General features: G+C 41.2%; 2 protein-coding genes across 2 annotated transcripts in view; both read right to left on the bottom strand.

Annotated features, from left to right (window-relative positions):
• Window positions 1–8,940, bottom strand: part of LOC124870370 (myosin-7B-like) — a 34,417-nt gene extending 25,477 nt beyond the window's left edge. The window contains exons 1-9 of the mRNA XM_047369023.1: window positions 8,914–8,940; window positions 6,365–6,464; window positions 3,710–3,813; window positions 3,346–3,489; window positions 3,076–3,232; window positions 2,718–2,745; window positions 399–492; window positions 218–310; window positions 67–130 (exon numbers count right to left, since the gene is read on the bottom strand). Coding sequence (XP_047224979.1) covers window positions 67–130; window positions 218–310; window positions 399–492; window positions 2,718–2,745; window positions 3,076–3,232; window positions 3,346–3,489; window positions 3,710–3,813; window positions 6,365–6,464 — 784 coding nt within the window. The 5' untranslated portion in view covers window positions 8,914–8,940. The remainder of the gene's footprint in view (window positions 1–66; window positions 131–217; window positions 311–398; window positions 493–2,717; window positions 2,746–3,075; window positions 3,233–3,345; window positions 3,490–3,709; window positions 3,814–6,364; window positions 6,465–8,913) is intronic.
• Window positions 8,941–12,652: 3,712 nt separating this feature from the next.
• The window catches only part of itpr3 (inositol 1,4,5-trisphosphate receptor, type 3), a 123,890-nt gene continuing 122,560 nt past the window's right edge, over window positions 12,653–13,982 (bottom strand). The window contains exon 60 of the mRNA XM_047371806.1: window positions 12,653–13,440. Coding sequence (XP_047227762.1) covers window positions 13,324–13,440 — 117 coding nt within the window. The 3' untranslated portion in view covers window positions 12,653–13,323. The remainder of the gene's footprint in view (window positions 13,441–13,982) is intronic.

The raw sequence follows: 13,982 nt of genomic DNA, 5'->3' as shown, positions 1-13,982 counted from the left end.
TTGGCAGCTGGATGGGATGAAGAAGCTCTAGAAGATCATGAAGATCCTAAAAATAAAGCAACTCACAGATGTTTATGTCAGCAGACGCCAGCTTCCCAGTAGGACCAAAATGAATCCTGATGAACTTTCCCTGAAATATCCAATGAAACATCATCATCATCAGCAGGAAACCTTCCTTTTCAGCTCCGTCATTGGCTGACCAGTTAACGGGACTCACAAAGCGAGACGAGTTGTCGTTCCGGATGGTTTTAGCGTTTCCGAATGCCTCCATGGCTGGATTTGCTTCGATGATCTGATCCTCTAAGGAACGCTGAAGAGAACAAAAGTCCATCAGGCTGCAGGAAACAGCTGAACACAACAAGTTCTTAATGATGAGCAACTAAAACCAAACAACTTACTCCACGTTTCACATTTTCTCCCAGTGCAGCAATCGTTGCAAAGTACTGGATCACCCTCTTGGTGTTGACGGTTTTTCCTGCTCCGGACTCTCCGCTGATGAAGAACACAGAGAAACCGAATGGTTCAGGACCTTCATCTGACTGAGATGATTAGAGCAACAGCCGCAAACTAAAGCCTCAGCCGTGTGATGTTGAGATCTTCACATTAAGGATGGATTTCTCTGACATGTAAAGATAAGTTGAGGACTAGAGGTTTGAATGTTGTTGAAAGAATCTAAACGTCCAGTTCTGCTGTTTCCTGTGGTCTTCGCTGAAAGGTGGTGGCCATGTTGACCTCCAACATGGTGAACATCTGATGTTGATGAGAACACTAATGGCCTGTTTTTGTTTAGAAGCTGGATCAAAATCCAACATGGCCACCATCAGTGGAACGAAGAGACCAACTGTAGCAGAGGTTAAAATGGGTCAGGACCAAGCCGGGGCCGCACCACGGGTCACGTCTTAAACAACTAACCTTTTTGGTTCTGAATAATTCCGTTTTTTGTCAAATAAAGCATGATTAAAGTCTTTTCTAGTTAGGTTTTGGTTTTCTTCTCACTGATTTTGTACCTCTTTGGTCTAAAGTTAGAGTCTGATGTGGCTCGATTTAAAGGGATATTTCTTCTACAGAAGCTTTAAATAACTTTAGATGAAGATCTAAAATATTTGGAGGCTGGTCCAACCTGGTCTCAAACGTTCTACACTAATTACAGATTCTGTATAGCATCTGTAGTTCTGATACAATATTCTCCTAAATCAGTATGGAATAATTGAGTCCAGGTGTGACCAGTCCAACTGTGAATTTGACCCCAACTTCAGCCGGTCTCTGGTAGACTGGGTCGGTACGGCTCACCAGGAGATATGCGCTGATGGCAGGATTGTAACATTAAAGAAAATAATCATCAGATCAACATAAACTTTGAGCCGTCGTCAGTCGGACACGGTGGGAGAAACGAGTGTTTGATCCTTCTGATTTTTCTAGTAGAAGTTTTAGTAGATTCGTTTTAATGTGGAGAGGCAGAATGTCAAAGAATAATTCAGAAATGGTGCATCACAAAAGTTCAAAACTGGCTGGTCCTTGAGTAAAATGAGTATCTGGTTTTCCATCAAAGCAAAAATTAGAACCTGGTGGAGAAACAGCAGATTTTCACATCTGAAGAGGAATTCTAACCATCTCCTGCTTTTAGAACATATTAGATCTTTACGGTCCTGCTTCGAAGCTCAAACATCAGCTCCCTCCACAAGTATTCTGTGGGATTGAGGTCTGGTGATTGACTAGGCCACTCCATGACCATCTTCTTTGGCTACTCCATTGTTGTCTTCATAGGTTGTCCTGAGTCAAGTCAAGTTTATTTATGTAGCGCTTTTCAGCAACAAGGCCCTCAAAGCGCTGTAGATGCCGAAAAACATTACAATGATACAGAAAATCAAACAGAAAAACAAATCCAATGACATTAATAATCCTTGGGAGTTTATTGGTAAGAGCTGGTTCTAATCCAGTCTTTCTAATAGAGGTAATTGGCTCATTAAGTCCTCTGTGGTAAGAAATTTATCCTGTGCTAGAAGAAGAATTATAATATTAATCCTTGAGGTCGCTGGTATGAGGCAGTTGTGGTCCCATCATTCAAATATGCTGGGTCACTGGTATATAACTGTTTTAGTCCAAACGTTTTAAATACTAATCATGTTTGGCTGTCACTGGTTTGATATAGTTGTAAAACAATCCTTTTAAGAAATCTAAAATTCTCTGGTCAAATCCCTCATTCTCTGGAGAAGTCCTCTATCTTTAATTTTCTCATCCACGATTTCACAGTAAATGATCCACTTAATGTGGTGAAATCATCCTGCAGATAAACAGCCCCAAAGCATGATGTTTCCACCTCCATGCTTGGCAATAGAGATGGTGTTCTTCAGGTCATACTCAGCGTAGCTCTTCCTGTGAACACGGTGGGTTCACCTGATGCTGTTTGTTTGAGAACAAACTCAGCCTGGGATGAAATACTTTTTCCCCCCCACTGTTTAGCGCCCATGTTAAGGTTGAAGTTAACACTACAAATTGCTGTGTATTGCTAATATTAATAAACTGGCTGGCCTTGTTATAACAATAGGATGAACAATGATGGCATAAACACAATTCTGTTTTTCATTTGAAATTTCTGAGGTAAAAGAAAATATATCCATGAATTTTACTAAAATAATGAAACAAAACAGCTAAAAGAATCAGCATCCGTTGTTTAAAGTAGCTCCTATTCTGACGGGATAGCGGTGAGTCTGACTTACGTGATGAGCATCGACTGGTTCTCTCGATCTGTGGAAGAAAGTGAATAAATTATGATGGAGCTGATCTAGTATGGAGCTCACAAGGTGTAAGAAAATCAGGAAAAACTTTTAGTTTTACTTTTTATTGTATTTTGTATTTTGAGATCAGTGTAATTAACAGGGTGCTTCATTCAGAGCCTTGTGGAATACCAACATTCCTGTTCCTAAATGACTGGACGGGTTGAGGCTGTTTAAACAAACAAGGATCTTTTCCTCAAACAGCTGTAGTTTGAATTATGAAGGAAAACAGTCCTAAAGACACTCATATCAACCTAATTTCCTATTAATTACTAGTTTCCTCCAATCAGAGGCGACTCACTCTTCAGCAGGTCGGTGTAAGCGTTGTCAGCAATGGCGTAGATGTGGGGGGGCATATCTGCACGGCGCCTCCCTTTATAGGCCGTAACCACCGGTGCAGAGTAAACCGGCAGCCATTTGTAGGGATTCACCGCCACACAGAACAGGCCGGAGTATGTCTAAAGACAAAATGTTAAAAATGTTTAAAATCAGGCTTAAAAGGGAGACGTTTCATTTTCTATCAGCATGTTTGACCCAAGGTCGGGTTCTGTAATGTTTCTGTGACACTTGCATAGATCATCCACATGCTGTATCTCCTCCTGAGGTTGAAGAGCACTGAAGCTTCGTTGAGATGAGTCAACATGGCCATGTCCTCGATCATGTCAAACTTTGGAGGGTTCATCAGCTGCAGGTCATTTTCTTTAACTATCAGAAACTGAAACCGGTCAGAACAGAAGAGCATCTTCAGTCAGAGCAGCAGCTCATCAGGTTCCGGTTCTAGCATGTCAATGTGAGACCGGCACCGATCTCAGACATTAAACTTTTACCCAAACTTCACTTTACCACTGGAACAACATCAGCCCCATTAAACATCTGGAATAATACTAGTGAAGTAATTGACCAACTAAACTAACCATAGTGAAAGGTTAACTAACCCGTCCATCTCTAGTCTCCACCGCCGTGTTGTCTCCATCCAGCTCTCTGACCTCCACTTCGACGTACGCTTCAGCTTCATCCAGCATCCAAACACGCTTCGTCCCTGGGAGAGTTTAAATTAGATCTACATGTATATGTCGCCATCAACCAGAACATTATGACCACTTTCAGGAGACGTATAAAATGAGGGAGCAGGTGAGAATTCTGCCCTGTATATCAGTGGTTTCCAACCTTTTTTGACCTGTGACCTGCTTGAGCCATTTTATTATACCACGACTACACCCTCAGTCAAACTTGTAGAGTAGAATAAAATCGTTTTATTTATTCTTCTTAACTTGAACATTTAGTTCTCAGGCATTTTATTTTTTCAGCTCAAATTAAATGTAACTCTGTAAAGATCAACATAAATAAATAAAAAACCTGCATTGTTATATCAAAAACTAAAGCTCGTTCGAATAAGTCCCCAATAAATAGACATTTAAACTTAAAAAATCAGGAACAGAACACTTGACAAAAATAATATTCAGGTTCACTATATCAGTTTTCCTTTGTTTTCAGCATTTAACTGAGTTTTAGTGAGACACCTGAGCTGCTTGTCTTTGATGAGCTTTAATAGATCTGGAGGCAGAGTGGAAACAGCTGCTTTCGCTCTCCAGGTAGCGGAGCGTCTCCAGCCCTGCTCTAGTCTTTTCCACCTGTAGTTGTTTTATTGTGACTTTTGGGCTCTATTGGTTGATGAAAGCTTCGTGTATTTTGGACCTTGGTCCTGCATCACACTAACGGATGATTTCTACTAATAAATGTTTCCTCATACCCCCTGCATTGCGCTCCCGTACCACTAGGGGTACGAGTAGCCCTGGTTGGGAATCAATGCTGTAGATGGTTGGAAGCAGGAGAAAAGCTCGATGTGAGAACCTGATGACCTTCGAGAACCAGACTTAGATGGTCTCCTACAGCTGGATACACCCTGCCAGCCACCAGCTGAGATGTTCCATCATGAGGGCAAAACTCTAAAACTATCATCTGCTTGTTAATCACGTTCTGTGTCGTTTTAATATCAAATACCTGAGAGTTGAAGGTTTGTAGAGAAGATTGTTCTGTGCTTCAGTTTTGTGGATTTAATGAACATTTGAAACAGAAATCTGTGTAAGACTCAGCTGCCCTCTTGAGGGGCGTCCTGAGAGAAAAGGGTCAAAATCTTTCTGCCTCAAACTGATTGGACAGCGACCGATCAGTTCAGCCAGTCAGATCAGACTGTTTTGTTAGTGGGGTCCCCAGGAAATGGGAGTTCTGCTATAGCAAAGTTTTTCTCCTCGTACCTGTAAACTTTATTTCGAGCTTGTAGAGTTGTGCGACACCTTTTTAAGAGATTCAGGGTAATAAAGACATTTCATTAAAAAACGAAGTAGTTTTGATGGTAAATTTAACAACAACTTAATCTCTGCTTTAAGGTGTTTGAACAAAGAAAAACATCAGAAAGTTCTGATTATATGGAAAATGACGAGGAAAAATGACCCAAAAACAAATGTTTCTATTAGTGCCATTCTGTTGTGATAAATATATGCATTGGAATAAAAACACGTCAACGAGCTGCTAAAACTAGCTTTGTTATCTTTAAATGTAACTTTATTTCCATTTTGACCAAAGTTACCAGAACCACAGGCTGCAGACCCATTCTCTATGGGTCCATCGGTCCAGCTAACCTCAGCCACATGTTCTTGTTGTTTTCGCATCAATCTGGAGGGAAAGTCAGAACCGAATCCAACGTATTCCTCTATAATCCCAGCATTTTAGTGTCACTGCAGGTAAAGATATGACTCATTTGTATCCCACAGAATTCTGTATAAAACCTGGTAAATAATTTACCGCCAGCGTTAATTGTTAGACTGTATAGAAGTACTTTCTATCATATTCAACATGAATATAACACACTGCATACATAGCTTTAGAACATTTGCTTCTAACGTTTAGAATCAACTACAGACTGATGACAGGTTCCAGATTACTACAGGTAATCTAGCTGACCTGGAATCAGGATGGAAAAAGATCATCTAATATTTTCTCATAGAGGATGTTTCCCTCAAACTGAGCCTACTTTAAATATGCTGCAAGGTTTCAGGAATAGCAGGAACCGATCCGGATCATTACATTAATCCATTTTCTTCCATGACTTCCTGAAACGGAATTTAAATCCTGCAAGAATAAAATATTACTGGTTAGGTGTTTTTTTTTTATTTAGAGAATCAGATCTTCTACAGAAGACAACCTGCCAACATGTCCTGCTGGATCTGAATGTAATCATCAGAATGTGAAACTAACCAGAACATTTACGGATTCCTTTGTTTCTGGAGTCAAATGTTCCCCAACTCCACAAAACTGAACCGAATATTTTCTAAAGTCGCACAAAACCTTTTGTTCTCGTGCTTTTTAACGTGAACGGTTGCAAAGCAACGCAGGATACATTTTTGCTAAACTGATGTTCATAGATTCAACCTTTTAAATAATCCAGATTAAATCCAGCATCTGTGGGAAGTTCTGGACAAACAGGTTTAAGGATTTGTCCCGGATGAGACGGGCCATGGCGGACCTGGTGTTGCATGCCTTATTAGGACTGTGGTCATAATGTTCTGGCTGATGCTTGTACACTGGTTTACCATCAAAGGCCTGGGCCCGGGCAGCCAGCTGCTCCAGGTTGGAGAGGCGGAGATAACGAGCAGCTTCTCCAAACTCTTTCATGTCCAGAAAGCGAGACATCTGGGAACAAGGAGACACAGACTGGTCCAATCTTGACTCGTTTTCCTTCAACAAGTTCTGAAACATTTGTTCAAGATTTGGTTTGTTTAGGTCACAAGATCAGTGGAGACAGAATTTAACTTTAGCCCAAATGAACAGAGGAGAAATAAACAAGAAACGAGACTCAAGGAAATAAAAGATAAAATGATGGCAGATGTAAAGAATACGATAAAAATATTTTTACCTGCATTTAAAAATAGAATAAATAAATAAAACGAAGTACCAATTTATTTCCAGCACAGATTTCTTTCTTTAACTAAATACAAGCAGCTAAATATTAACATTGTAAAAATTCTATTCATTACCCTTTATTTTTGGAAATGTAGTCATTTTACAGCCTTTTTATTCCAGTAAAATTACTAAAACCAGTCAGAACCGGGCTTAAGTTTTCTTGTTGGACGCCTTGATGAGATGTTGGTTGTGAATTAGACTATTAATTTATTCATTTTCAGAAGAAGATTTTAAACATTTTGCTTCTGCTCGGAGTTTAAGTTCTATGATGCTCTACGGTTTCATGTTGAAGAGAATGATTGATTTAGTTCCCCAAGGCCCAAACTGACTCATTAAAAGCAGGAGACGTGTCTCCCCACATCGTTCATCTCCCCTGATGTTCATTCAGTTTAGGGATGAATGGGGAGAAAAATTCAATCCATGAAACAATGAAACATGTCGACCAACAGCAGGCTGGTGCCTTGATGAATCCTGTCTTTTCAGAAGAAAATCATCAGTATTTAAACAACGTCCCTGATCTCCCTCTGACCTCTGATCTTCATTTAGTAAGAGGGAAATCCCAGACTCTACAGGGCTGGGAATGAGCTGGAACTCCAGTGGTCTTCCTCAATGAGTCACCAAACCTATGGAGAGCCAACAGCTGCTTCATCAGCTCGCCAGGATCCCATTACTGTCTGAGCTCATAAGTCGTGACGGTAAACACAGCTGATCTGTGGCGTCAGACGGTGAATGTTGTTCTGCTGGAACTCAGTGAAGAACAGAATGAGCCTCAGATCAGCTGCTGAAGGACACCATGATGGGACGTTAAGGCACACTGTTCTTCATGTTTTAGATGTTTCTCTGCTTCAAAACACCTGATTCAGATGATTGCAGTTCAGCAAAAGCTGTTAATCAGCGATTAATGGAAACCAGGTCTTCTGAAGCAGGGAAACATCTAAAACATGCAGACCAGTGTGCTTCTTGGACTAGGATTAAAGAACACGGCATCAGCGTTTGAAAACAGGGTTCAGGCTCAGCTGTCCTGAAACCTGAGGAGATGTTGGTCCTTGCAGGAAAAAAAAAATTTGAGAATAAAAATTTGTCTGGAAATTGAGTTAACCCTGAAGGACACCCTGACATGTGAAACACTGACTATAACTGCTGTATTAAAGTTGGCCTGAAATGTTCTGGTCATCAGAATGTTCTGGGTTCTTACTGGTGTCAGTCTGATCTCCTTGTTTTGCTGTCAGAACGTTTTCAATTCAAATTAATCGTTGTGTTTTCCTCTGGTTAACTGGTGCAACTGGAGTCCAGGCACTCAGAGGAAGCTCATTTCAGCTGCTTATATCCAGGATCTGGTTCTGTCATCCATGATCTTATAGGTCAAGGTTGCAACCTTTTTTAAACTAGTAAATCCAGACCCTGATTACTGGAGACAAGGCTCTAGTCCATCTGTCCATCTCCTGCTCCACCCTGCTGTCACCCAGGAACGAGAAACTAGAATATTCACCAGATTCCTTCACTTCAACGGTTCTTTGATTGGTTTGACACATTCTGCTCCTTATAAAACACAACCTGAGCAAAAATGAAGCTCAGTTTCTGTCAAACAGAACAACTGTGATCATGGAAGGAGGAATAATGTGTAAAAGCTCAGGAACTTCTCCCTAAACCAGAACCGACACCAGGAATCTGCCAGCAACAGCTGTTTGGTTTGATCAGGCAGGCAAGGAAGGCATGTAGGCGGTCCGTTTAAACAAGCAGCAAACATGCAGCATTTTTTGGATCCGAGTTGGAAACGGGAGCAGGATGATAACTTGAGTTTAGATCAAACTCCTCTGCTGTTAGTTTAAAACGTTTCAGTCGTCAGGATTTTAAATCAAAAAATAAATCTGCTTTATAACGACCCAACTAAACAGTCAGGAATCTAAGCTTCCTGCTTCTGATTTGTAAAATCTGTTTAAATCTCAGCGTTGATGATGAATTTCTTCTTCTTGGTTCTTTTGAAATTATTTTTTTTTTTTTCTTCAGATCTCTAGAAAAATCTGCCTTAAAATCTAAACTTTTATCTCAACACCAACAATAAGGAGACAGTGACAGACTGAATGTTTCTGACGTCTGCAGCTGTTGGTGATCGTCTCCTCACAGGAGCAGCCTGAGGGGCTGTTGGGTAATGTAGTACCCATCAGCAGGTTGTACTCACCTTGTCGGGGTCTGAAGCTCTCCTGCAGCGTTCTCTCTTAGGTCTGATGGATATTTGGCTTCGTCTCACTTTTAAACCTTCAGTGGGTGTCCGCGGCATGTGACCACCTCTGCTGCAGCTCACTGGGTGAACTGGTCTTACTGGGTGGTCATATAAGGCTGCTGTGGTTGGATCATCACCAGCTTTCCTGCTCATCCTTCATTTGGTCGCTTAGGAAACTGAATCCAAACTTCATCTTTTCTGTCATCTAACCAGATGAGCCAGACGGCAACTTTTCCTGGGAAAGTTCTAAAAACTACGATTTTTATCAGATTTTTCACTATTTTGTTTTAAAGTTTTTTGGGGGGGTGGGGTTTCTAAAAGTCACATTTAAAAAGTGATTTGTGCTCAAGTTTTAATAGTTAAGAAATTAATCAGGACTGTTAATACTGATTAGACTGAATTTAAATTTAATTTGTATTTAGGAACTTTATTCCTAATACCGAAACATTTCATAAAAACGCCTCAGAAAAAGATTAAGAGATTTACGACAAAGAAACTTTAAGATGAGATTTAACATTTTTATCTTTTGAAAAACCATCAGTTTAAGATTAAATACATTAAATGCTGAAATCTGATACATTTCAATCTGTTGGCTTCAGTTTTTATTAAACTCGTGTGTGTGTGTGTGTGTGTGTGTGAGAGGCTCCATTAGATCCATCATAGATCAGCTTTGGGATAAAACGAGAGATTTTCTGCATCAACATGGATGAAACTGATCCTCTTCGGTCTCCTCCTCCAACCTGCTGCTTCTCTCATCTTAAACACGAAACAAACATTTAACTCCTGCTGATTTCAGCGGAGTTGATGATGCCGAAGCTGGATTATTTCTGGATTTCTCCTGTGGATGACAGGTTTGGTGGAATGATATCTGGAGCCTGCGGATAATGAATGGGTGGGATGAAGATTCCTTCTTTCATCTCTCTGGCTGAGCTGCCTCTGGGTCTTTGTGTTCAGAGGGTTTGGAATAAAGTTTTACATTTACTGCTGATTTGCTGCACAGATCCCAGTAATCCCTCTGTCCATGCTCCAATCCATCAGCTGTCGCAGACCTCTGTCCATCAAGGGCTGGAGAAAGGACAGGTTTTAAATGACGGAATGGATTATTCATTCTGAAGAGAGCTCTGCTGACATCATTACTGTCTGCTAAGCCTCCGTCCTTAACTCTGTTTTTCCATTTTTGGTCACCATTCCTTCCTAACTCCAGGTAATTCTCTGTGATCCTTGGAAAGCTCGGTGTAAAACCAGAATAGTCACGCAAACAGCTGGAAGGATTACCTGCAGAGCTGCAGTTCAGACACACACACTGAGGGGTATATGTACAAGGCTGTACTGATTGCTCCATTAACTGCAGGTTTTGTGCACACCACCTGCTTCATTTCTCTGCTGCATTCACAAAGCAGACTACATTAATTACAAACGGAGGTGGGCATGCACATCAGCTGCAGAAGATGCTGCAGTTTGCATCTGTTTCTGCTTCTGTACTCGGTTGGCCTCTGGTCAACAGTTGATGTAACAAAGAGAGAACTCTTTCCTCTCACAGATCTGCAGGTTCTGACCCATATATATTTAGAACTTTAACGTCTGACTGAAACTGGGAGGAATTGCCTTCATTATGTTGTTTCTAAGTCAGATGTTGGATTCTTATGGATGTGTAAGCATCAATTTTCAGACTCAACATGGTCCATGTTCTGTGTGTGTGTGTTATTATCAAATACTGAACTAATGTGTTTTTAACTAACTGCTTCCTGGTTACTCTAAATGAGGCCTGGTTGACCAGTTTCTGTTTTTGCTCGATTGTTGAATGCAGTTTTGAGCAGTTTTTATTCTTTCATGCATTCTTCGTGCTGCAGGGCTGGTCCTTCAGGACCTGATTGTACTTTAGATCAACATATCTTGAACTTAACCACTGGTTGCTTCAACCACAGCTGCCTTCTACTGGTAAAGACTGGTTTCCATCATTGTGGAGGAATTTTCACCCACTCATCTTTTGCAGAATTGTTTCAGTCAGACACATTGGAAGGTTTTCCAGCATTAACTCAATCAGATTTAAGTTTGGACTTTAACTAGGCCACTTAAGTGTCATTTTTAGTTACTGTTTTTGGAGCTATTTGGAGGAGGACTTGCTGATGCTTTGGATCAAGGTCCTTCTGCAGAAGCCAGGTGTGCTTAAAGTCAAGAGGTGGTGGTCTGATCTTCACCTTCAGGGTTTTCTGCTGGAGAGCAGAACACATTGTGCCATCAAATATAAGAAGTCATCGAGGTTCTGAAGCAACAAAGCAGCCCTCAGACCATCACACTACAGTCGATGTTCTTTCTCTGAAACGCTGCTCAGTTGAGGTCTTTGTTTATTATTGAATCATGACCTCTGACCTTAACTGAGGCAGTGAGGCCTGCAGAGCTTTACCTGTTGAGCTCTTGGAGTACCTTGGGTAGGTCAGCCACTCCTGGGAAGGTTCTCCACTGTTCCATGTTTTCTCCATGTGTGGATGATGGTTCTCACTGTGGTTCTCTGGACTCCCAAAGCTTTGGAAATGGTTCTGTAGCCTTTTCCAGACTGATGATGTTTCTCATCTGTTCCTGAATTTCTTTAGACCAGGGCAGGGTGTGTTGAGACCATTTAGCCTACTTCATGTTGTCAGACAAGTTCTGTTTAAGTGATATGTTGACTCTGGGTCTGGCTGTAATCAGAGCTGGGGGTGGGTAGTGAAACCGAACCAAAAGAATGTGGTTAATCAGCAAATTCATGATTAAACCAGGAGGACAGTCAGCTGTCACACAGGGCCGGGTGGGTCGGATAGAAATGAAATCATTTTCCTTAAAACTGCTGGTTCTGTTTCCTCAGGTTGTTTCTGTTGGACATTCAAGTTTTATATCTGAAACATTAAATTGGGACAAAAAATAAATACTTTGTCACAGCTCTGTATGCACAGAGGTGGCCATACTGCTGGTCAAAAAAACCTATAAACACAGAGAGCAGAGCCACATATTTAACTAGAGTATGTGGAGTATTATAGAGAATAGCTGTGGGACTCAGCCGTTAAACCCAGAACACACGGGCCAGACTGGACAGCTGTCGGCTAACAGAGCTCCACGTTTCCCAGAATAAACGAGCCACAGGCATTAACTAAGTCCAGCAGAACAACAGAGAGACGCCACTGAAACCCAGAGATGGTCTCCTCAATCCCTCTGGTGGCTCAGGCTGACGATAACTCTGCTGGGAAAAACCAGGAGCGTCGGGAATCTCGAGTTCCTCCTCTGTGATTCCAACCTTACTGCCTGGAGGAATTTTGGTTCATTCCTCGTTTCCAACGCTGTTTCAGAGGTCTCTGACATGCTGAGGTGGGACCTTCTTGTCAGTTAGACTATGGTTTGGTCTTGTGAGTGAAGATGATCAGAGTTCACAACTCCAATGTTGAAACTAAACCATGGCAGCTCAATTTAGAAGAACTTACCAAGAACCAGCATTCCCTGTCTATCTTCAGTTTCACATGGGCGATAAGGTAAGTGTGTTTCTGCTAAATGCTGTGCTGATGACTCCACTAAGCAAAAACACCATTAACCTATTGAGAACTGGACTTTGACTAGGCCATTTTAGCACCTCGATTCTTCAGCAAACCAAAATCTTGGTGCAATGATCTCTGAAAGAGACTTTTCCAAACAGCCATTCTTGTTCATACAAATCTGAGGAAAACAGGTCTGTAAAAATCCAACTCAGTTTTATTTGAGGAAAGATAATGAACGTTTATGCCTTTTAACCTTTCTTTCTATAACAGGATCATTTGAAAAAAAATCCACACACAAGTCTTGGAAACATGTTTGATTTTCTGATAATTGAAGAACCAAATAGTCCTTTTTTTGTCAACTTGAGATTAAAGTTTCTGCTTTAAAACGTTTTATCTGTTTAATGTTGTGATCTTCTCTTTTACACCTTCAGTGTCTGAACTCAGCTCCTTTACAGTGTTTTACAAGCTGGATCTTCAGTGTCCTGAAGATCCTTTGCATCAGAATAATTTATATCACATGAAAACTATAAGCTGCACAAACTGAAGCAGGTTCATCCTGTTCTCAGCATCTTGGCTCATATTCTACATTTTACTGCTGCTAATCTTCACAGACATGGAAAACAAAGGATTCATCAGGTTTTGATGCTACAGAGAATCATGAACCATTGGCTCAGTTATTGAGCTGATTTGTTGGAGTTCTTGTGCAACAGAACAGCAGAAATATGACGAAAGCAGCTGATTCCTTCAGATGATTCTATCAAACCAAATGGTGTTTGTGAGACAGCAGAGGTTCTTGAACAGATGTTGCTCAGTGTGGGACCAGCTGCATGTTCTCTAGCATCAGTCCAGCTGGATGCTAATCAGTTTATGATTTGTAGATCTGATGGTTTCCGCCTGCAGCGCTGGGCGGCAGAGCCCCGCTCGCTCCGGCCTGGACGTCGACGAATCCCATCCTCTGCCTCCTCTTCCTCTGCTCCGTCATCTACAGACAAATGGTGAGTCCAAACCGTCACTTAGACATTTAGAGTAATCTGAGGGATATTCTGCCTAGCTGCTCAGGTGGATGAACCTCATGAGCTCCTGTTCAGAGATCTGGACTACAGAACATTCCAGATAATCTGCGTTAACTGACCAAAACGGAGATCTGTCTCCAGGTGTTCTGGATTTGTACCCCATCAGTGTTGAACTGACTTGATCTACAAACAAATATTTTTATTTCTGTGTAACCATGAAGTTCTGCTTCCAGTCCAAACACTGGGTTGAGTTCTACTGTCACCACATGCTTGCATAGAATGAGGGATTGCTGTCAAGATTTTGCCATCATCTGATTTTCACAGAAAACATTTTTTTTAAATGAGCATTTTATGATCAGTGTAATCTGACTGCGCTGCATAACATCCTGGTCATAATAACCTTACATATCACATGTGAAGCTGGCTGGTGAGGGTATCTGAGCTGACCTGCTGAGCAGAAACCTCAGTGAATCTGAAACCAGCAGCAGGTTGAACTTGGACAAAAAGCTGA

This window comes from Girardinichthys multiradiatus, chromosome 1, assembly GCF_021462225.1.
Source record: "Girardinichthys multiradiatus isolate DD_20200921_A chromosome 1, DD_fGirMul_XY1, whole genome shotgun sequence".
Classification (NCBI taxonomy): Eukaryota; Metazoa; Chordata; class Actinopteri; order Cyprinodontiformes; family Goodeidae; genus Girardinichthys; species Girardinichthys multiradiatus.
The sequence above is the reverse complement of the archived record's forward strand: the minus strand, read 5'-3'. Positions and strand labels throughout refer to the sequence as shown.